The sequence below is a fragment of the Mugil cephalus genome, chromosome 23, assembly GCF_022458985.1.
Source record: "Mugil cephalus isolate CIBA_MC_2020 chromosome 23, CIBA_Mcephalus_1.1, whole genome shotgun sequence".
NCBI lineage: Eukaryota > Metazoa > Chordata > Actinopteri > Mugiliformes > Mugilidae > Mugil > Mugil cephalus.
Genome location: NC_061792.1, coordinates 10339850 through 10363806, shown reverse-complemented (window position 1 = coordinate 10363806; position 23957 = coordinate 10339850). Strand labels below are relative to the sequence as shown.

The 23957-nt window shown below is 42.0% G+C and overlaps 2 protein-coding genes across 5 annotated transcripts in view; one reads left to right on the top strand and one right to left on the bottom strand.

The window, feature by feature from the left end:
- Positions 1–622: 622 nt before the first annotated feature.
- On the top strand, positions 623–5993 carry LOC125000798 (calsequestrin-2-like). Its single transcript, XM_047576483.1, has 11 exons — positions 623–1018; positions 2034–2118; positions 2212–2312; positions 3093–3201; positions 3788–3861; positions 4685–4815; positions 4893–4938; positions 5030–5084; positions 5189–5289; positions 5381–5455; positions 5544–5993. The coding sequence occupies exons 1-11, from the start codon at positions 776–778 to the stop codon at positions 5751–5753; spliced, it is 1230 nt and encodes a 409-aa protein (XP_047432439.1). The 5' UTR covers positions 623–775; the 3' UTR covers positions 5754–5993.
- Positions 5994–9516: 3523 nt separating this feature from the next.
- The window catches only part of LOC125000788 (vang-like protein 1), a 48935-nt gene continuing 34494 nt past the window's right edge, over positions 9517–23957 (bottom strand). For 3 of the 4 annotated variants that reach the window (XM_047576471.1, XM_047576474.1, XM_047576473.1), the window contains 4 exons: positions 17351–17511; positions 12987–13134; positions 12671–12905; positions 9517–11981 (listed from right to left, as the gene is read on the bottom strand). In XM_047576471.1, coding sequence (XP_047432427.1) covers positions 11721–11981; positions 12671–12905; positions 12987–13134; positions 17351–17511 — 805 coding nt within the window. In that variant the 3' untranslated portion in view covers positions 9517–11720. The remainder of the gene's footprint in view (positions 11982–12670; positions 12906–12986; positions 13135–17350; positions 17512–23957) is intronic. The other variant, XM_047576472.1, reaches the window with a different exon arrangement.

Sequence of the window (23957 nt, the reverse complement as noted above, 5' to 3'; positions counted from 1 at the left end):
TAACCCTTTTAAGCCCAGAATGTTGCTGCAGGACGTGAGAAAACTGTTTTATTTTTGTGAAAATAAAATTCGCATGGTGAAAATGGCGATGAACGAATGTTGTTGCATGTCCTTAAGTGGTAAACAAAATGTAAACATGTATTAAGATCATTACAGCATAAGGACTGATTCAGGCACGTGTCACTATACACATTTATCTTATTAGACAACATTAAGACACTTCTTTATATAAAACAATTATACTCAGTGTTCATGTAGAGGTGAACCTATAATAATAATAAGAAGATACAAATTATTCTGAAAGTCAAATTTACCTTGCACACTTTTCTATGTTTTACACTTTTATCTTTTCCACTTATTTAAGTGCTTTGTTTGTTCCATCTGATGAATTACACCCACATTCATTGCATTAGTTTCATAGCATAAACAATAAATATAAAAAACAAATAATGATAATTTGTTCCTTTACATGGACAAAGACATTTATCACTGGCAGCCTCATGAATCATCCTCCTTTAAATGAGATGGACGCAATGAGTGGAAGTGGAAGGGGAAAAAAAAGGAAAAGGGAGGATGAAAGAGCCCCTCCTGAGATTTGGGGAATAAGACTAAGTGACGGAGGAGAGAGGAGGAGACAGAAGACAGGTGGATGGGGAGAGCCATCAAAGTAGAGCAACAGAAAGAGGCAGAGCTGAGTGTAGTGATGAAATATTAGTGCGACCGTTGCTTATTTTCTGAATATCCTTCCAGTTTCCAAGTTTGTTCTCGTTCAGAAATGCAGCACGCGTGGCTCTGCCTCCTCTCCGGCCTGTGCCTCCCCCTGGTTTTCCTGTGCGGCGCGGAGGAAGGTCTCGAGTTCCCCAATTTTGACGGCAAGGACAGGGTGCTGGACATCAGCGAACGCAACTACAAGAAGGCTCTGAAGAGGTACGACCTGCTCTGCCTGTTCTACCACGAGCCCGTGCCGGCGAACAAGGGCCTGCAGAAGAGGTTCCAGATGACGGAGCTGGTGCTGGAGGTGAGGACGTGGCTCCAACATCTAATCACATTCTTTAAAACATTACAAATGTGTTTTTCAGATGTGTTGGGTTGCCAGGTTTTTATTTTCATCTCTGCAATAACTTTCAAATGCCTCAAAGCCACCGAGAACGTGTCAATACTGATGCGAGGAGACACCTGGAGTGTTGTGGAGTGGAGGGATGCATCTGTTGTGACACACAACGCCCCGATAATGTTTCTGATAACGCAAAAATGTCTCAATAGGCCGTGGCTCAGATCCCTGCGGGAGACGCTCTGCTGTGCTAACCTGTCACAACAAGTCACAGTGGAAAAACCAAGACAGATTTGTCTCCTCTCCTCTAAAGAGCAGAAGAAGAAGAAGAAGGAGTGCTGTCACACTGTCACAGTCTGATGTTTGAGTCCTCAACTCTTAGCAATGGTTTTAATCCCATTGCTGCGGTTCACATGCACCCAGGGATTCTTTCTAGGTCACTCTCTTAATTATAGCTCGTTCCCAAACCTCTTTACTATCAGCCTGTGAACTAGAAATAAGTAGACGGAGCAGGAATCAAGAGAAAGGCCCGATTTGTTGCTATTCACTACATTCTCAGGTACCGGGTTTTTGCATTTCTGTCATGTTTGGCGGATAGTACACCTTCCCCTCGCCGGTTTCATTTATCCTTCCACAGCTTCCGTCTGACAAGAAAGCTCCACAGGGTGCTCTCAGCGTGAGCCCACAACCGCGGCGATGAAAAGACGCCTCGGCGAAGGCTGTGGATGCCGGCTCAGATACACAGGCACCAGAAGTTAATGCAAAGCCCTTAGAGGAGTAGGCCGTGTGATGAGCGTTTGATCTCAGCGTGATGTTTAGTTGATCTTTTCATGACTGAAGTTTTAATTACTCAAATAAGTCGAGCTAGATTCACATTGCAACTACAGAAGTGTTCAACTAAAGTGTCCCTGCAACTATGTCGCCGCGGGCTCATTTTAGAAACATGAATGAGTGGTAATGTTTGTTTATTGTGCACACGCAGCTCACAGCTCAAGTCCTGGAGAACAAGGACATCGGTTTTGGGATGGTCGACTCCCACAAGGACGCCAAAGTAGCCAAAAAACTTGGTAGGAGCATCTATCCTATCACACCAATCACACTCCTGACTTAACTGTGCGTCTCATTAAAGACAACGGGCAAAACCTGTGCTTTGTGACTAGGTCTGGAGGAGGTGGGAAGCTTGTACGTCTTCAAGGACGACCGCGTCATCGAGTTTGACGGGGAGCTGTCGTCGGACACGCTGGTGGAGTTCCTGTTGGATGTGAGCGAATGAAATCTGCTGCCGCCTCATTAGAGCACATTCGGAAACAGACATTTCTTTTGGGAAGAAATCTCGCATCTGTAACATAGACCTGACGCTGCAGCTAGTTAGCTTAGCTTAGCACGAAGCATCATCTCTACTATACTCTAGGCATTGCTGAGACCGACAGCTACTTTCAAAGTAGAACAAAGCTAACTGCTAAGTAGTCCTCAACTGTATTTTTTAAAATTCTGTTATGCTAAGCTAACTAGCCAAAACTCCATGTTCAACGAACACACGTCAGAGTGGCGTTGGTTTTCTCATTTAACTGAACATGTGCAAATTATTGCTCACATCTGGGCAATCTAAATAGCGATAGTATCGATACTATGGCTACTATCTGTATCGGATCGATACTAGCATGATGAGATTGATACTTTTGTTACAGTTTCTCACAGTAAATTTTTCTTATTTTGCACTAATGACTATTTTTCCTAAAACAATTGTGTGTAGTAAAAGGGAAATTGTTTAATTTTTACACTGTTAAATTAGTTTATATTGTAATTAGTTAATATTAACAGATTTATTTGCCTAAAATATTTATCCCATGTTTTATCAACAAATTAAAGGCAAAAATTACAAAGTTATTCAATTATCATGACATTTCAAGTAAAAAGTATTGTCGATACTAGCCCTGTATTTACTTGGATCGATAACAAAATTCCCAGTATCGCCCACCCCTACTTTGCAGAGTTTAAAATATATATTAAAATTTGTTGCCTGTGTTATACTGCCCCCTAGGTGCTGGAGGACCCGGTAGAAATGATCAATACCCCCATGGAGCTACGAGCCTTTGAGAGGATGGAGGAGGATATCCGCCTCATTGGTTACTTCAAAGGAGAGGATTCATGTTAGTGTCTATATAGATTAATGTGTTTGGATTTATTGGGGAAGACTGAGCTTATGTGGTGCGGTGAAAACACTAAAGTTGCCTCGCCGTGTTTCCCCAGATGCTCATAAGATGCAGCCTAATGGCAGCGTGAAAGGGAAACCTGATTCCAGACTGTGGCACTCTCGCTCAGTCTCATGAGAGCCTTTAAATAGCTTCTAGCTCTCTGTCTAATAGGTCAAACTGCAATTATAGGTACTCTCTCTCAAAAAAAAAAAAAAAAAAAAATGGAGGAAGAGAGATGCTATCTGGTCCGATGTGACAGTGGCACAAATTTTCATTATGAAGCCTATTTTCTGACCAGAGATGGGTTGGTCCTTGGTGGTGACCTTGTTGGGAGCAGAGCCAGGGGCATGTTACAGGCGTAAATAACTGTATTAAGGGGGACTTTGTTACCGGAGTGAAGAAACTGGAATCAAGATGGGAAATTGAATGAAGAGTTTTCCTGCCGGCCTTCCTCGACACACGCTATAGGTTCTGAATTTCAACACATAAGTCTGTGATTCTGTCTTTTTGTTCCTCATCGTTCTCTCTCTTTTTCTCTCAGACTACAAAGCTTTTCAAGAGGCGTCGGAGCGGTTTCAACCTTACATCAAGTTCTTTGCCACCTTTGATAAATCTGTAAGTCAACACAATGAAAAAGCAGTTTGCTGCTTGCTGTAGTTAGCTAGACTCATTTTTTATCAAACACTAGTCTGACAACACCTCATTTGGATTTTATGACCAATACAGAGAAATAGATGAGTCTGTATGCAAATCGATAGCCCCACAACCAATCAGAGCCATTTTGTTGTAAACAAATTCAACTCTCAAACTATTTATTTGGCCCAAATGAACTTTACCGGAGCACAATCATAATGAATAAATAATAATAATAATAAATAACAAACCAATAATTTCATGTTGAAGTAGCATAGATCAGTATGACACATTTCTGTACAGCCGGTTAGCTTAATTAGCACAAAGATAGTCTGACCATTAGCTTAGCTTAGCATAAAGACTGGAAATAGCTAACGTAGTATGTCCATGTTTGACAAAAATCACCCTACTAGCACCTTTTAAGCTCACAGTTTAACTTATCACATGCTGTTTGCTTAATTCATCAGAAAAATATTAAAAAATATATATATTTCTTGAGCAGTTGGCCTTCCTGGAGTCATCACTTGGGTCAGTAAAGCTTTGGATGTTCTCCTAGATCAAGCTTTTTAGGCTAATTCTGGAAACTGACAGGTTAGTTGAGCCCAGTCTTTATGCTAAGCTAATCCTTCCTGGAGTTTACGCATCACTGTGATATATTTATTTATCAGCTTTGGAGGTGCTACTATTGACATTTTGTGAAATGTCGACATGCCAGACAAGTAGCTTCCAGTCTTTTATGCTAAGCTACGCTATCTTAAATCAGTAATCTGGTGTCATGATGTCCTTTTGAATTTTCTTTTTCCAGGTAGCCAAACATCTCTCTCTCAAGATGAATGAGGTGAATTTCTACGAGCCGTTCATGGAGGAGCCGGCCATCCTTCCTGGAAGACCTCTGTCAGAGATGGACATTGTTGAATTTGTGAACCAGCACCGAAGGTTGGTTCATTTTTAAGCATCATTTCTGTCTCTATTTTGTATGTATTTGCATTTTTATGACACTCTGGTCTTTTCAGGGCTACTTTGAGGAAGCTTCGTGCAGAGAATATGTTTGAGACCTGGGTGAGTAGTTGTAAATAAGCCCTCCAAACTTTTTTTTTTGACTAAATCCAAAGCTGTGTTTAGTCAGTGAAGTAACATTTTCCATCTAAAGGAGGATGACATGGACGGAATACATATTGTGGCCTTTGCTGAAGAGGAAGATCCAGGTCGGTAGCTGTAATTCAAAGCTTTGTGCCGTTTGATTTCAATTATCAATCTTTCCTTTGCACCTGGAGTTTGTGCTCAGCTACTGCTGTTCTGTCATGTCCAGATGGCTACGAGTTCCTGGAAATACTGAAAGACGTGGCCAGAGACAACACCAACAACCCAGAGCTCAGCATCGTCTGGATCGACCCCGATGACTTCCCATTGGTTCTGCCCCTTTATTAGATATGTTTCCAGAATTAAAATCTTTTTAGAGTTTTAGAGTTTTCTAATTTTGAACCTTGTCTCATCCCTCCAGCTGACAACCTACTGGGAAATAACATTTAAGCTTGACCTGTTCAGACCTCAGATTGGTGTGGTCAACGTCACAGATGTAAGCTAATGCCTGAAATCTCAGAAAACACCAAGATGAGGAGCTTGCAGATTTTTGTTGACTTTTGTTGTTGTGCTCCGCGTTCTAGGCCGACAGCGTTTGGCTGGACATGTCCAACGACGAGGACCTGCCCACGGCCGAGGAGCTGGAGGACTGGATAGAGGACGTCCTGTCGGGGAGGGTCAACACCGAGGACGACGACGAGTCCTCCGACGACCGTGAGAACCGCGACAGCTACGTCACGGAAGACAGCGACGAAAGCCACGACCCAGACGAGGAAGATGACGGCGATGACTAAACTGAATGTTGGTGTCCTGACAATCAGAAACTAGCTTTGAATAAAACAATTAGAAGAAAGTGTAAGGCATTCAAAATGTAGTTTTAAGATAGATAAAAGAGATGTTAAAGAGGCCAAGGACCCCCAAACTGATGGAGAGATTAAGTAGGGACCCCCTACCTACTATACGTGTTCTATATTAAACTAGTGCTATTTATAAATACACATCATTATTATCATTTTGCATTCAATGTTAAGCTATTCAGACAACATACCTATATATATATACCATACTCTGTTAGCTTCTCTTCTGCTAATATTGCTTCTGGGATTTCACCTGGGGACTGAATAGGCTCTCTGCCAATTACGGCCTCGTGATTGGCTCAGCAGCGATAGGGGTGGGGCCTACTGTGTACAGGAGGCTTAGATTGACAGGTTTCGGCTAGTGTGGTGCTCTGTGTGAAAAGGGGTGCTGTTGAGGCAGCTCCTGTATCGATGAATGAGTGAAGTGTTTGACGTCTTCTGCCTCCATTTACCCCTTTACTAAAATATGTTGGATTCAAAATTTTAATTTGTGGGGGAAAATTTAAAAAACAATATATAAAAAATGTCTAATCAACCAAAGATTTTGTAACTCCCCCTGCAGTACCTCTGCGGACCCCCTAGGGGTCACTGTTGAAGACCTATGGCCTAAAGCATTTCTCCTATACTCACCAAGAATATGATTTTGCAGATTTCTTTGTTATTTTGCCTCTCGGGTGCAGCACAACTAATTCATTTACCCACAACTAACTCCTGTCTCTTCAGCAGCTAATGTAAGTTTTCAAGAACATCTTTTTCTAACCGTCTGTTAGCCGTTTGTTGCTCAGTGAGCCAAAACAACAAGCTGAAAATGGAAAACATTCAATGAGTTAGGTGATGATTTTTTTGTTCTAATTAGACGTCTGTTAACATACAAATAATTATTGTAGCAGCTTTAAGGTAGTTACTAATCTTGGTGCATGTACAGTATTGTGCAAATAATAAATGTTAATGTTTGATTGTTTGAGTTCCAGTAATTATTTAATTATTAATCCTCCATTAACAGAGTCCAGACTAATCCTCCAAACATTAGAATGGCACATTTCTTTCCCCAGTCAATGAACTTTGTCAATTATTAAATCGCATAAATAATTCACAAATGTTACTCCTCCTAATGCGAGTAGGGACGTGGACATTGAGGCTGGGGGAGGTCGGGGCTGAGGTTCGCCCACCAGGGCCCAACAAACTGGGTAAAGGAAGGAGTGGAACCCACAACACTGAGCATGAATAAATAAAACAAGGCCACGCAAGAGTTATTATTCCCCTGGAGGTATATGAGGTACAGCGGGTCAACAGGATGTTTGCATCATGGTGTGGGATTTAAACTATGTGGCAAGTGGACGTGTCACCCTTAACGGTTACAGATTTCCTTTGAAAGTCAGGCGTGATGGAGGGTGCAGGTGAAGGATGACACAATCACATTAGAGGTTCGATATAAAACAGAACAAAGACAAGATGTATTGAGGTTTCTGTTCCAAACCTGAAGCTACTATCAGCCAGAGAGATTTCCTCTCACGCTTTGATCTACACATAACCAAGTCATTACAGAAGAAATAGAGAGGCAGCTTGGACTGAGGAGAAGAAAACATCCCATTTAGATGCAAATGCTCCTCATTTACCTCTCCGCCCATCTCTCTTGCTCCTTGTCCTGGTCCTGCAAGGAGCAGGCGGCTACGAGAGAGAGGAATTAAGCCGGGGACGGATGAGTTCCGACAGGCGGCTTCGCCTCGCGGCCGCCCCCCCACCACCCCCGGCCCCTGGGCTCGCAGAGGGATGAGGCTGTTCGTTTCCAGCGCCGGACACCGACATTCATTTACCCACGAGGCACGGCGGGCGCAGCTCTGACAGGCGGCCAATTACCAGTGAGCTCCATGACAACAGAAAAGTCACCAAAATAATGATAATAATAAAAAAGAAAAAAAAGCTGATGTTTTCGCTCGGGCATGTCACATAGTTGGACCTGGTGCTTAATACGCAGCGACAGGGGAGAGTGTTAGCAGGCCTGCAGCCAGAGGAGCAAACCAGCGCATGTGGAGGAGCTGATGAACTCAACAGAGGACTTATTAGCTCGGGAGAATGAGAGGAAGGAAATGAAACAGCTGGGGGCAGATGTAGTTAAGATAGATATATAATCTCAGAATGCCGTTAAATGACGATGGAGTCGCTTTCTTGATCTAACAGGATGCATTATCTAGAGAAGCTGACCCGCTGTGAGAGTGAAATTATTGTATTAACGCTTTAGCCTCTGCATATAATGTGCAGAAGTGGAAAGTAATTATATGTTTTTCAGGGTTTTTTTTCCATCTACCTGTGATCTATATATCCATGCACTCAAGACTTACGAGGTAAAACCTTTAAAAACCTGCATCCAAACCCATTTAATTCTTTTTACTTTCTTTTTTTCTTCCATGGAAGAATAAAATGTACTAAATTCAAGAGTTTGAAACACATACTAAACATTAATAGAGGAATTAATGTGTAAAAATGTATTTTATAGACCCCTTCATGGTTTATAAACAATGTGTTGTTTTTTACCGGGGGCGGGGCTTAACTGGAGGCAAAAAAAAAAAACTCAAACACTGCAAACAGTGGTTAGCATATTTCAATGGACTGTTTTGGCATGAATGGACAAGGAAAATATTTTAGAGATTACATGAATACACTCAAGACCGTGAGTGTTTAAAAAGTTGACTCTGACTGATGGGACTATATTCACCGACCCCCTACACTCTCACTCACTGGATGGACGATTTGAAAGGAGGACACAGAGCGGACGAAGTCTGGTCTGTCTTTATCAAGTGAAGCCTCCCCTACAAATATATTACAAGAAGTTAGTGGAACCACTGTGAAGGGTAATGTAGTAAATGCAACTTCTGCGTGGAAACACCTGAAACATGCAGCTAATGCTAGCGGTTAGCATTAACATGTCATAAAAATCCCCCAAATAATGATTAACTGAACATAATTTCAGTCAATTTATTCTAACCCATAAAGTTTTCCAGGCTGAAACTGATGATGCATTACATATTAATCTGACCTGATGTGAAGTGTGAGCGTTGTTGACTGTCTCAGTCTTTTCTTTTAATCGCCAAAGCCAAATCAAAGTTGTCTACGACTGGCAGTGGCTGGTATGTGACAAACTTTAAGTTAGTGTTTTTGATTTTGGCACTAAAAATAAAGCAAGTTGACATTTTCATGGTTGAAAGTAACAGTGTTTGCCTCCAGCTTCCCTCTGTTGTGCCTCCAGCTAACGTTGTGACGTCACAATGACGTAGGCCATGAAGTGGATTAAAGTATGTGTAATTTAGGTTAAAATGAACCAAACTTTATTTTGACACCATTTTAAGATACAATCTTTTCTTTCTTTGGTGAATCTAAGGATGTTAACTTCTTAAATGTGCATAAGTCATCATATAGCTTCAGTAAAACACTCTATTACTAATATGCGTCATGTAAAAATAAGGCCTTTATTGATTGATTCATTGATGAAAGATTGGAATTTAAAAGTTAAAACATTTGGTTTAATTGTTTTTACATGAAATATTTCATACTTTTGATGGGTTAAAACTTTCCTTTTGCGAACCGAGAGGCATTCTGGGATATGAAAGCCTACATGTTATAGGAATACGTGAGGTTGAGGTCGTTAAACAGTGAGAAAACGCTGCAGCATCAGTGGATCACTTGAGAAGTCAGAAGTCGGCGGTTTTACAAATCTTCATAAAAATGTTTATTTTCATTTTGTTTTTTTAACAAACGCTAACGCGGTGAGACTGAACCATGTCTTACATTGCAATGTCACGTCGTCATCGTAAAGCTTTCCATTTAGAAAAAAAACAACAACAACAACAACAACAAATAAAAAAAAAAGGAGCTATGACAGAGGAGTGTAACCTGGCAACAGACGGTGGTGGTGATGAAGAAGAGGAGGAGAAGAGGGGAAGAAGAAGAAGAAGAAGAGGCTGGTCATGTGAACTGGAATGCCTTGCATACACACACACACACACACACACACACACACACACAGGCTTGTTTACATAAATAGATACAGTGTAAAAACAGGAGGCACAGTCACATACAAAGTTCGTCTGTCAGTAGGTGCAAAATATAACCAGTGGCAGGTGCTTTTCATAATAAAAGAGTTGGAGTTGAAGAGGAAACGTTTTACAGTGAACGTTTTTGGTAAAAAAAAAAAAAAAAAAAAAAGTATGACTATATGTAAACGTGCCTCTCAGTGACGATCCTAGTTTTACCAGCCACCAGGGGGCAGTACGGGACAACCCAGCTTTCTTCTGCTTGACTGACCTATAAATGAGCAACATTTCTACAACTTTAGGGAATTTACCAGCTCAGCTGTGGCTGGAAAAGACTAACGCACGTAATCTTGATCATTTTTTTTTTTTTAAATGCGCAATTTGTGTGGGTTTATTTGTATTTATCGGTTCAAAGAAATACCAAGAAAGACGACTCCCTTCTGAGCTTTCCGCAAAAGGGCCCGACCTCGAGGGATTTGCATGTTTGTCAGACAACAGAGGTGAGACGAGGCAACGAGAGGAGGGAAAACCAGACGGTCCAGTTGGGAGAGGAGGTTCCACCCTGCAGCTGATGATTTATCAGAATATATAATAATATCTAGTCATAAAACCCTGATGCCTTTAAAAACTAATTTTAAAGCAAATGAATCAGGTGTTTAGTTGCTGTCTAGAGAAACCTGCTCATCTACCGGTTAAGATGTAACATACCTGGGTTTGAAGCCAGACTCAGGACCCTCTCGGCCTCCATCTTTCCTCCCTATTTCTAGCCTTTCTGCTGGAAATAAAAATAAAAAAACACATCAGGTTGGCAGCTACGAAAATGGACATTATTCTATTTAAAACCACGGTGGCCTCGGACACTCTTTAAAAACTTTGTCAGACTTTTACAGAATTTATTTATTCGGACTGGATGCGGCGTAATCCAGACAGCGACTTCTGTTCTGGAGAATCAGTAGTACATCATCGCAGCTCAGCGTCTCCTCCCCGCTGCCTTCCCTTTCCATCACGTCAGGCAGATGTGGCAGACATAAAAGCCCCTGAGAAGGTTACTGAACCGTTGAGGGAAGGGCAAATGTTTTTTTGGGCACGTCTCCTGTTTTGTCCGGTTCATTCCGAGTTCACTCTGATGTTTCTTTACACCGTGTCGTTCCCAGCTGGAGGGGGGGTGGGGTGGGGGGGGTATATTTCAGATTCACGCACCTGGAGACGACGAATCCTGCACCAAAATAATTCAAGGAGTCACACTTTGGCTGCTCAAAGGGGGCGACAGTGTATCTGCACATGCCCCCACGTTTTAGGCAACTTCTTATACATGAATGTGCATTTGAGTTGGTTCATTTGATTTTCCCTAGACACCATTTCACTGTCATCCAACACGACCCAAATACTTCCAAGTGTTGCAGACGAGACAACACCACAGGCGAAATTGTTTCCATCAGACTGTCCTTAGTGGTTTGTCTTTCCGTCCGTCCGTCCATCACACAGAAGAAGTCCAACGCAGAGACCGCAGAGTCTTGTTTTTGTTTGTTTTTTTTAGTTTTTTTTTTTGGCTCCAGCATCTCAAACGCTTAAAAAAAAAATTAAAAAGAAGTGATTGTGTTGACCCAAACTGACACACAAGCACACACACATCCACTCACACATATGTGCACACAACCACGTCCAACAACCGTGAGCAAAAAAATCTTCTTTTTTTCATCCAACATTAAAAGATCAATATATTCAACTGTGTGTGATATATAGATTCATATATATAATATATATATATATATATAAAAATTTAAAAATAAAAACTGCAAAACCCAAAATGAAAACATTTGAGAGCAACGCATCGCGGGGGAAGGAATAAAAAAAAAAAGAAAAAACATGTGGAGTGCTACACAGAGGTCTCGGATTGTAGCCGTAGGACAAACTTGTGTGATTTGGGGTCGATGTACTCCTCTGACATTTGGATGTAAGGGATCTTCTTGGCCGACACCACCAGGCTGAAGTCCACGCATTTGAGCAGGAAGAGGGAGCCGTCCTTTAGTCCGCTGGTGACCGACGCCTCGCTGATCAGCGTCCACTGACGGGCCAACCAGTGGTCCCGGCTGTACTGCAAGGTCGGACCCGGGTTCAGGTAGCTCTCCAGGAACGCCTGGTACAACAGAAAATAATATTATTAACGCATTAATATATACAGCAGAGTTAGAAAATCTTGAGAAAAGGCAACATTTCTCAGAACAAGGACCCCAAACTGATGGAGAGATTAAGCAGGAACCCCCACCTACTATATATGTTCTATATTAAACTAGCGATATTTATAAATATATATAGTTTTGCATTCAATATTAAGCTATTCAAATAATACACAAGTCCAAATATACATTTGCAACATTGGGTGTTTGAGGGAGAGTAAATAAAAAATAAATAAATGTATAAAAAATGTCTCATCAACCAAAAATTTTGCAACACCCCCTGCAGTACCTCAATTGAGCCACTAGGGGTTGCGGACCCCATGATGAAAACCCATGGTTTAAGGCAGGTGTTTCAAACTCATTTTAGTTTGGGGGCCATATGCAGCCCAATTTTATCTCGAATGGACCAATCCAGTAAGATAACAGCACAATAACCTATAACAACAACAACAACTCCAAACTTTTTGCATTTGTTTCAGTGCAAAGAGTCAATTAGGGGAATGTTTACATTTAATAAATCTAGTTTAGTCCTGGGTCTCAGTGTTGGGTTCTGTCTTCTTCTCTGACTAAAATAATGGACAAATTAGGGATAGCAGTTATTTTCATCATCTTCTGAGTAATTTTCGCACTACGTAAACTCATGTCTAACCTTGGGCGTCATGTTGTTGGTGATGCAGAAGGCCAGGTGCTGCTGGATGCTCTCCATGCTGTGGCAGTGCTGCTGCTTCGTGGTCCTCAGGTACTTCTGCAGCGCCCGGGCCATGGAGGGGAAGATGGCCTGCGCCGCCTCCCGTGGGTCCATCACGTCCCCGGGAGCCTTCTTCTGCTCTTCCTCCTGCATGCGCTTGATGTGGGTGAAGGCCTCCTCTACTGCCACCACCAGCCTGGGAGGACACGCAGCAAGATTTCAACTACCGTCTCGTGACGTGGTTGCGAACAGTGGACGCGTGACTTTATTGTCTCACCTCGCTTTGCGTTTGCGGACGCGCCTCTCGTGCTCGGCCTCCTCGTAGTACAGATCGTTGTGGCTCGTGTCTCTGCGTCGGGCCGCGGCGGCAATCATAGCTCTGGACTGGGAGTGGACGAGTCCTGCAGCTGCATTGTTTCCTGGACCTGCGCAGGCGTTAAATAATAAAACATTAATAGGAAGATGCGGCCGGTTTATGGGAGTCTAACTTGATCTCTGAGGTTACAAAGAGCTGCGGGGACCTGGGGACAACAGTGAGGGAAGGAACAAATCTTTGGTGATGACACAAAGTGCAATGTGAAGGAGCGAGCTGCTGTGAAAGTGGAAGGAGGGGGGGTGGATTATTAATGCACATAAACCGCGGTCCATTTCCTTTTATTACCTGCAACGTTAAAACGCCAGGAGCTGATGGGGATAGTCGTAATTTTTAATTGTTCAGAGCACCGTGCTCATTTAAAAAACCTTACCCCCTCCTCCCACACACACACACACACACACACACACACAAACACACACACTCTACCACGGCTGTTAACACTCTGCAGCTCTGAGCTTTCAGAAGCCACAGGGCATCCAATTAAATAAGTGTCTCGGGCAACTTCAAAAGTTTGCATTTTTAGATTTAGGATCGGAGGCTGCTGACGAACCACGTCTGATGGAAATGCCGGTTAAAAGGAGGCAGGGATGGTTGAATTATTAATGTCGGGGCAGGGATCGAGCACCGGCAGAATAATTCATGGAAGCCGTGGAGGGAGATTTCACCCCCGCCTTACTCTCGGTATTACCGCACTTAGATGGAATTTACAGCGGATAAATGTTATTCTAAAAAGCCAAGAGATGGCAAATTTTAGAACTGAGGAGATGGTCTTTTTGAAAATACTATGAGTTTGAGATTTAGCTGTGCAAAATTAAATGACATAACATGCTAGGTAATTCTTTTTACATATACAGGTGCAAGTACACAAAGAGCACTCAGACTAGAGCTGGGTGTTACACCTGCATTTACTTTTAATATACCGTCATACCGGTGTGTTTGATTACACCGCGTGCGGAACGTGGCGCCCGCCGCACCCTCTTTCAGACCGGACCATTTTCAGTGTAGCGCATCTAATCACGCATGGTGCGACCGCGTCACTGTGAGTCGTGGTAGAACGAGAAGACTAAACAGGCACTGTGTCGGTTGTTGTGGGTTTCTTTCGGGTCACCAGACGTCCCCGATATCAGGAGACAGTCCGAGTTTTGGACGACCTAAAGGTGTCCCCGAAGGTGTCCCCAGTTTTTGCTTTTTATGAATGAGAAAAAATATTGCGCGCACACTATAATTATTACGGTAACCGATCGCGCTGCTTTTGGCGTTACTTAGCTGTTTAAATAGTAATAAATATGTCAAAATAAACCGTGATGTCTCTGTTTCTTAATTACATCTGGATAACTACTTCTTTTATATATCTCGGAGCTGTAAATGTCCCAGGATTTTCACATTAGCAGTCAGTGCTAACATGGGGCCAAGCAAACCTGTTTTACTACTAGTGTGGGTTTATTCTACAATATTTACTCATCATCACATTAAAATAGTCCATCTTTAGTCAGTCTACTGTATTAATTCCTCTCTGAACCAGTAGAAAATGTTGTGAACACGTGATTGTGCATGAAAAAAACAAATACCGTAATACACAGTGATACCGCCAAAATTTTGCAAAGTACTGTACATACATTTTTGGTCACACCGCCCTGCCCTAAAACAGCCTGTCAAGCATCCTAAACCACCCTGGAGCCATTTGGCCACCGTGTAATTGAGTGTTACGGCTGCTTTGCGCTCAAGGCTTCACCACTTTTCAATCATGGGAAAGATTATTGTTTGTCCCTGAATTGGAATTATTTATTATAATGTGGCAGCAGAAAGGAAGAGGGAGCGGATGGGAAGTAAAAGAAAAATAAATAAATAAATAAATACAAGAGAGTGAGTCAGAGTGAGTCCCTGAGCAGCTGGAGCAGGATGAAAATGAAGGAAGATGAGACTCGAGAGAGAGAAATGACAAGACTGCCGGTGTAATAGGTATTGATTTATCAGTCATCTCCGCCGCTGTCTTCCGCTAACATTTGAGAGGAGGTAAGAGAACGGAGGAGACAAATGGCAGCAGGAAAAAAAAGAAAAAGAAGAAGAGGGGGGGAGTGAAGTTAGTGCACTTAAGTGAAGCTTGAGTACACTTAAGGGGCAGCGATAATTTAGTACAGGGTTTGTGTTACATTCAACCAGCTGTCGTAACTCTTTCATCAACCTGTGGCATGCGAAGTGTGAATGGGAGTGACACATCAGAAGTAGTGAGTTAGTAAGTGTTTACTCACTGTCCAAAAGGTAGGCTTTCAATTTAGCTCTAAAGGTCTCTTAAGGGGTTAGCGTCGGTGTGAGGAGACACACGAGAGAGAGGAGAAAAATCAGCCGGGCGCTTTGAAATAACCACCTGCTCGAAAAAGTACCGGAGGGAGTCCTGAGGCGGGTATCAAATGACCACACTTGTGTTTTCTGCATGTCGCAGCCCATTAACTACAAATCACCTGTGCTTTATGCTACTGTCGACAATTTTCCAATTATGCTTTGTTTGCAGATCGATTTTCTTCCTTCCAGGCTTTTCAGTGCATTCCAGTACAGTAGAGGATCGACCTGCAGGGACTTGAAGCGAGCTGGAGATGGATTATTGCCGCGTCTTGTTGAAGTTGCTAGCGCTTTTGAATGAGAGAAGTTACACATTCCCTATAACGGTACTTGGATTTGTAGTTAATGGGCTAAAACCTGACAAACCACCATCAATGTCTTTAAGACTTAATTTCCCTCTTCATTTTGGCTGTTAGTGCATATGGCGCATTTTTTTGTAAAAATTAAAAAAAAAAAAAATCGCTACACAAATTTTGAAATTCAAAAAAAACAAAAAATTCTAATAGGTCAACAGAACACTGAAAAACAATTACCACCTCTTGTAACCTTAGCGGACAAAAACTTCTATTAAAACTTAACCGATTCAAATTTTTTTCAGATTTTTTATGCATTAAGCTCTTTAAACCATTTCGGTACTTCACAAAACTACCAAAAATTCAATCTTTTTGAGGAATTTAAACCCTTTAAATGCCAGTTTGATTACTTGAAGTCACTGTTGTTTTTATGAAAAAAAAATATGGAAAATTAGCTATTTTTCATAAATCTAATGTTAGTTTTTTGTTTAGCATCAGATTTAAAATTTTCTCCCCTCTTGTAACCTTAGCGGACAAAAATGTCCCATTGACTTCCATTATAACTACATTTTTTTTTTTAACTCTCAGCCAAGACACAATAAAATAATTCATTCTGGGATATTAGGGTTTCATTTAGGAGAAAAACGGTCAAATTTGTCTTTTTTACTGGCATATATTTTTAGTATTACAAGAGGGTAGTGGTTTTGTCCTCAAACTTGTTATGTTGCAAAAATGTTAAGATGGAACAATCTGACACACACACACACACACACACACACAACGAGTTCAAGGTGTTAACTTGGCCTCCAAATTCCTCCGGAGCTCAAACCAAACCAACATCTGTTGGATGTGCTGGACAGGCAAGTTTGACTTTAACTATCTTCTGGTAACGATAACAGATACAACATCTTCATGGATCTATTTGCATCCATGCCTCAATCAAAGATACTTACAGTTTGTGGTAAAAACAAAGCTAAAAAAAGGCAACTGGACTTTGAGTTTGTACAGTTCAGAGCAGCAAAATCCACAGAAAAGTGAAACCTCTGCAAGACTAGGAGTTAGAAAAAATATCGATATGGCAATGTATCGCGATACTTTTTCTTCAGGTGTGATATCGATTTTAAAAGAAAAAACAAATAATCACGTTTTGTGACTTCTGCACCTCACAGTGCAATAAATTTGAAATGGATAATCTGTTTTTTTGTCTCAATTTGTCCAATTAATTATTATTGTCATCTCATATACACAATATATACATCTTGTATTTTAAGCTGCATTTAATATCATAATATTGCAATAATGTATCGTATCGTGACTCAAGTATCGTGATACATATTGTATCGTGAAGTCCTTGCCACCTCATGCAAGACTTAACCAGGTCCAATTGCTTTTTTTTAAAAGAAAAATTAGCAATCAAGCTTTAGCTGATTAAATAATTCATAAATTAATCAACACTTTGAACTTATTCAGAAAAACAAATCCGTGACAGTCAACTAAATCACATAGTAATATGAATTATTTAATTCTGCAAGAATTAACACCAGCAGATGCTATGCCCAAGAAAACCAGCATTAGGAAATAAAAGCAGACAAATCAGAGCACTGACAAAGACATAACATGGAGCATCCCACTCACCCTCAGCAGGGGCTGCTGGGAACTCACCATCCACGTTGTAGACCTTGAGGCCGGCCAGGTGCTTGGCGGCGCGGGATTTGGAGGCGGAAAGCAAGGCTGGGTTATGGACTGGGAAGTCACAGTAGTAGTGCTCTATGATAGCCAGAGCCGCCCGCTGAATACTGAGGAGGAGAAGACGGGGGAATTAACGAGAAGTTATAGCCAGGGGAGATGTTCAAATCCAGGTAGCTCTGTGCCGGTGTGAGAGCTTGAGCTCCGAGTGTCAGGAGAGAAGGTGCGTGAGAAACATTAGCCACAGGTCTTTTTTTGACTCGTATTAGCAAATACTAGGTGAAATCCCAGTAGCAATTCTACAACCTGAATATAAAAGAATAGCGGGAGAGGTAGACGAGGGCAAAATGAGAGGGAGGTATTAGCCAAAAGACCTCTTACACTTTCTTGGAAGGCTTTCAACAACCGCAAAAAAAATAAAAATCTAGCAAAGTAGTAAGGGAGTGGTGGAAGGAGGGGGTTAGCTGAAGCATCTGACGTTAATACTTAAACATAAAGAGCAACTATTGCACATGTGAAAGAGGACAGATCCTGCAGAGATGGAAATAAAACATAAATGGCCAAATAAATGGTAGCAACACGTTTCACAATTCTCTTTAGCAAACCAGATGCATGCTTTTTCTTCGTAGCACCATTAAAGCAATTTATATTCATAGGCCTCGGAGGAGAACCGCAAGGTGAGCGAGAGGTGGTTTGTAGCCTGAAGGAAAAGACGAGACACGGTGTGGGACAAAGAGAAGAGACACGGAGACAAGTTTATCGAGAAGACGCTTGGACTGCGGTTATATCTGAGGGCACGTATGGGTGGGCGGAGGATCACATTCTCTCAACATGTACATTATCATCATGCGGGGATTAAACATGTCAGCCTGCGGACGTGTCTGTCGACATTTTAATTCCACTGAAAACACGACCTTTGCAGAGTTTGCGTCTTTAAAAGAAACCTATTAGTAAGGTAGAAAATAATTTATGGCAGTGGCGGTGGAAGATCTGTGCGAGCATGAGCGTAAATACCAGAATAAGTTTGAAATACCTTTGGCTAATTGTTTGTTTTTTTTAAATTTTGAAATTCTTTGAACCTGAAACAAATTCCTTGCAATTATCTGTGTGTACGTTGACTCAAAAACAACAAGAAAGGACACTATAGTACTGAAAGAGGAAGTAAGTCATAGGTCTTCAACAGTGACCCCTAGGGGATTGCGGAGGTACTGCAGGGGGGCCTTAAAATCTTTGGTTGAGTAGACATTTTTTATACATTTTTTAAATTTTTCCGCACAAATTTAAACTTTTTTCAATAAACATTAACACAAATCCAATATTTTTTACAAGCAGAGGCAGAAGACTTTATCTTTCAGGTTGCACTTCACTCATTCAGTGCCACAGTAGCCGAGACCTGTCAATCTAAGCCTCCTGTACACAGTAAGCTCCGCCCCTATCCCTGCTCAGCCAATTACATGGCTGCATATTACACACTGCCTCTGTCAGATTCCCTGCAATTGGCCTGTTTAGTCGCCAGGTGAAATCCAAGACGCATGCTGTGATATTAGCAGAAGAGAAGCTAACAGTGCAGCTAGCACCCATCAGCAAACTACTGAATAAAAAAATGAATATTTCAACCTGTGTATTATTTGAATAGCTTCATACTTTTAAATACCTTTGGCTAATTGTTTTTTTTTTTTTTTAATTTTTTAATTCTTTAAACCTGAAACAAATTCCTTGCAATTATCTGTGTGTACGCCGACTCAAAAACAACAAGAATTATCTGTGTGTACGCTATTATTTGAATAGCTTCATACTTGATGCAAAACGATCATAATATAGCATAGCACTAGGCCAAGTTTAATATAGAACACATATAGTAGGTAGGGGGTCCCTACTTAAACGCTCCATCGTTTTGGGGGTGTTTGGTCTGAAAAATGTTGAAGTAAGTGACTGAGGTGACACAAGGAAAAGAAAAAAGGTGCGAGGAGAAGGAGTAAAGATGTGTCCTCCCCGCTAACATCCTGATCCTTTACGCCGTGGATCAGGGAGCATGCCCGGTCTTGTCTGTCACATCCCAGCGCTCTTAAACCAACAGTACACAAGCAGGATGTTGTCACATGTTACATGTCATTAATGTCTTTTACGGTATGCAGCCTCCGAGTTCCTGAAAGCGAGCTGCAATAGAGGCAAAACAAAAAGACGCCATTGTTAATTTTACAAAATGAACCGAGTAATTGTGCTAAGAATGCAACCACACTTAGTTTAGTACACTACAGCCTTTCTTATCCCTTCACTACAATATGTTCACTTTAATGTGCATGTAAAGAAATTTAAATTTAAAAAAAAAAAAGTCTAATAAACCAAAGACTTTGTGACTCCCCCTGTTCAAGACCTATGGTTTAGGGTAGTTAGCTGTGCAGCTTTTTACATAACACAGCCAAAGGAAGGCACACTTTACAAAGCCTGAAAACACAACATTAAAGCTACACAATACTTTATGTGTGGAAAAGATTAAGAGAGAGGATTCAGTCCATTGCTTTGGTTTTAAGGCTTTAAAGTTTTCACAGTAAAAATAATAAAAACAGAGGAAGAAATAACAACTCCATGCAGGTTTTGAGGGGAACATTTTCCCACTAACCACTCGAGGAATTTGGAAGCAAACACAATAATGCGCATGTAGCCCTCGCTTTGTCCGGTGTCATTCTTTAGTCCACGTGGGGAGCTAACTCAATATACACAAACAACGGCGCATGCTAGCCTGCAGCTTCCTATTATCCAAAAGAAGCCTGACAGCGGTTTGACCTCTTAGCCCGCTGATGAAAGCGCTCGCTGACCCCTTGTAACTTCACTTACATTAAGCAACGGGTCATTCGCTATATCACAGACAGGTAGGAACCACACAGGCATCCAGCCGCTTCAGCCACGAGGGGCTAACGGAGACACAAGACACATGTTTGTGTTGTATAGACTAGAACATGTGACTTATAAAAAAAAAAGGGGATATAATTATCCAGAGTGAAGTGTAGTTGTGGGGTAAATATGCCCAAATAGAAACAGCTCTGTTAAGCCTGCGAATTGAACCAGCTTAAAAGTCATTATGCTCGTTTGTGTGACTCACGCAGTTCGAGTTTGCTGATTTATGCCGGATCACGGGGAATTAGGACAGCGGTGCCTCCGTGTTGTCATCTTCCCCGTCCACTTTTAAAAGTAAAGAAGAATTATGAATAGGCCGGCAGCCGTGTTTTCCTCCCCTTGTTTTGTGTGTTTGTGCTGTTGCCCAGCACCACTTAAGGATGTATGAATGCGTGAGCGTCTTGGAAACAGACCCAAATAGAAAACTTAGGGCTATCGCACACACGTGTTGGAGAAATAAAACACATATAAATGTACATATTTACATCATGTAAGGTCCGCTAACAGAGACGTGGTGATCACGGGGTGGTGATTACATAGCACGACCGGAGGCGGTGCTCATTTCCACCGAAGAGGCAGCAGAAGTGAGATAACGCCCTTGGTTCAACTCAACAAAACCCACACACGAAGAAGCTCTGTTACACATGGAGCATTCAGAGCCGCTACAGGCAGGACCATTGTTTCGTTTCGTGGTGACTTAACGCTGAGTCAGCGCCTGTCTCGTCTCATCTTTAATCAATTATTAAGCTGAACAAACACGACGCTAAACCGTATAAGCTGAAAATCTCGAAAGCGGCTCGAAAAAGGACGACACAAGTGAAACGCGGCTTTGTAGTTCGGTCGTAAACTTTGAAGCTACTGTTCTAGTCCGATGTCGCTGCTCAGGGTTGACCAGTCCGGGAAGTCTCCAGCAGTGAACGTGTTCGGCCCCCACCCCTGTGCCATTATTCTCCCAGGCCGTAAGGAATGAGTCCTATATTCAAAGTGTCCGGTCAAACGGGGGGGGGGGGGGGGGGGGGGGGGGGGAATGTTCCTCTCAGATTGGCATCAAAGGCAACGCAGAGACAAGCCATCAGGGCCCCCAGGGCTCAAGTCGGGGGCCCTTAATTATGATAAGGCTGTGGACGGATGCCAGAAAAGCAGGAATGTGAGCAGCAGAAGCGGCCGCCGCCTGCTAAAAGAGAGAGACTGGCAGAGAAAACACAGCGTGTCCGGGCTTCGTTTTGCATGCACACACGTACTTGTGTGTTTGTGCGTCCGGCTGAGCGGTCTGCAGGGAGCGCTGCTAATTAGCTGCACGTTTAGCAGCCGCAGACGGACAACAGGCCGAGGACCAGGCCGAGCAGGGATGAATGGCACTGCTTACGAAGGACAACACCCCCAAGGCAGCCGGCTAGCGCAGCAACGACACCGTCAAACACACACATACGCTAACCTGACCCGTTTCCGCCAAAGCAAATCAATATGAAAATCGATCACACTTTTAAAAGTTCAGATTTCTGAGAATGGACGACTTCCTCATTGGGAGTCAACAAGACTTTTTATCAATCTTGGCAGCAGAACGTGACTTTAACCAAAGGCGAAGTCTAATTTTACTCACCTCGCAACTTTGCCTTGGTGTGACACACATTTTCACACTGTCAAACTAATTTTTTTTTTTTCTCCTTGCCGAGTAAAACGAAAAAGCTCCCGCACCTCGTCAACACTTGCAGTCTTTTATAATACAGCTCTGCGTCAGTACAAAGCCCCTCAGCTGTTAGTCAGGCCGTCATCGCGCCTGTTTCCTCTGCCGTACAATACGGTCTCAGTCTGGAACAATCGTGCCAAGAGTATTTTTAGCAAATGGTTTCACAGCTTGATATTTTTGTTTTTTTGTTTTTAGAAAAGACTCAGCCCTTTGGGGCTCTCACAAAGAACCTACTGGGAAATCTATCTTAACATACACATAGAGGGATAAAGTATTTCAAGTCAATAACACCAAAAATAAAGAGGAGGATGGGGCAGTGGAAGGCAAATGTACGTATAATAGAAAGAAGTATATGTATATACATATAATTTCTCCCTTAAAGGTTTAGATAATGGCTACATACTAAAGTTTAATATAAACTATACTAGTCTGGAAGCCATAAGTATGTCCAGATATCAGTTAAGACCCCATAATGTTACATAATGTTGATAAAAATATCAATATTTTTCAATATATACTTCAGAGTTCAGAGTAAACAGTGGCATGTTTTTTGAGGGGCGGGGCTTAGCTGGAGGCAAACATATCTCTAAAACTATAGCTTGTAAACAGTGGTTAGCACATTTCAATGAGCTGTTTCGGGCAAGAACGGACGAGGAAAACGTATAATTTAGAGAAACCACTAATACACTCAAGACCGTGAGTGGTATTTTAAAAAGTTGGCTCTGACTGATGGGACTATATTCACCGACCTCTATATTCTCACTCACTGGATGGACAATTTGACCGAAGGAGGACACAGAGGGGACGAAGTCTGGTCTATATTTATCAGGTGAAGCCTCTCCAACAAAGATATTACAAGAAGTAAGTGGAACCACTGTGGAGAGTAACATAGTAAATGCAACTTCAGCTTGAACACACAGCTGAAACACACAACTAACGTTGCATTAGCTAGCAGTTAGCGTTAGCATGAGACAAGAATCCCCCAAATAATGATTAACTTAACAGTCATGATTTAGTCTAACTCATAATGTTATCCAGGCTGAAATTGATGATGTTTTACATATTAATCTTATCTGATGTGAAGTGTGAGTGTTGTTGACTGTCTCAATCTTTTCTTTTAATTGCCAAAGCCAAACCAAAGTTGTTTGAGACTGGCAGTGTCTGGCATGTGACAAATTTCAAGTTAGTGTTTATGATTTTTCAGTTTTGGCACCAAAAAGTACAGCAAGACGACATTTTCATGGTTGAAAGTCAGTGTTCGCCTCCAGCTTCCTACTGTTTTGCCTCCAGCTAACGTAGTGATGTCATAGTGATGTAGGCCATGAAGGGGTCTATAGCAAATTCAGATCATATTTAATGGCACAAATAGCCACATTTGCCTTCTTACTAGACACCATCTGTTCTTTAAGCTGCATAAATAAACAGTTTAAATACAACCATCCTGAGGCGCTTTCTTTTTTTTTCTTTTTTTTTTTATATGAATCAACTCCACCTGCAAAACTCGTCATCTTGTCAAATGAGATCCATCCATAAATCCATCAGGTTTTTAGTATTTAGCCACGAGCCAATGAGCCAATGAGTGTGTGAGAGAGGCCCAGGGCTACACATGGTCTATCAGGGAGCAACAGGAGAGCTGCCGCATGTGGCTAAAAATGGGATCTTCCTGTTTTGCCTCAGAGACGATAAGGCCATAAAAACCTGGCTGGTCTAGTCTGAGCTGTTCTTTCCTACACACACACACAGAGAAAGAGAAAGAGGAACACACCCTCCTTTCTTCAATTCCCACATACATTTTAGGATTCTTCAACACTACCCTCCCATTAACTATTAATCCCTCCTTCTCTATTCTCTCCTTCTCTTTCACTCCCTCCCGTTGATTCCTCCCCGCTCCGGTCTCCTGAGTCTTTCCTCTGTACTCCGCCCTCCGACTGCAGCTCTTTTTCTGAGGAGTTTCCTCTCTGAAGTCTTTCCCAC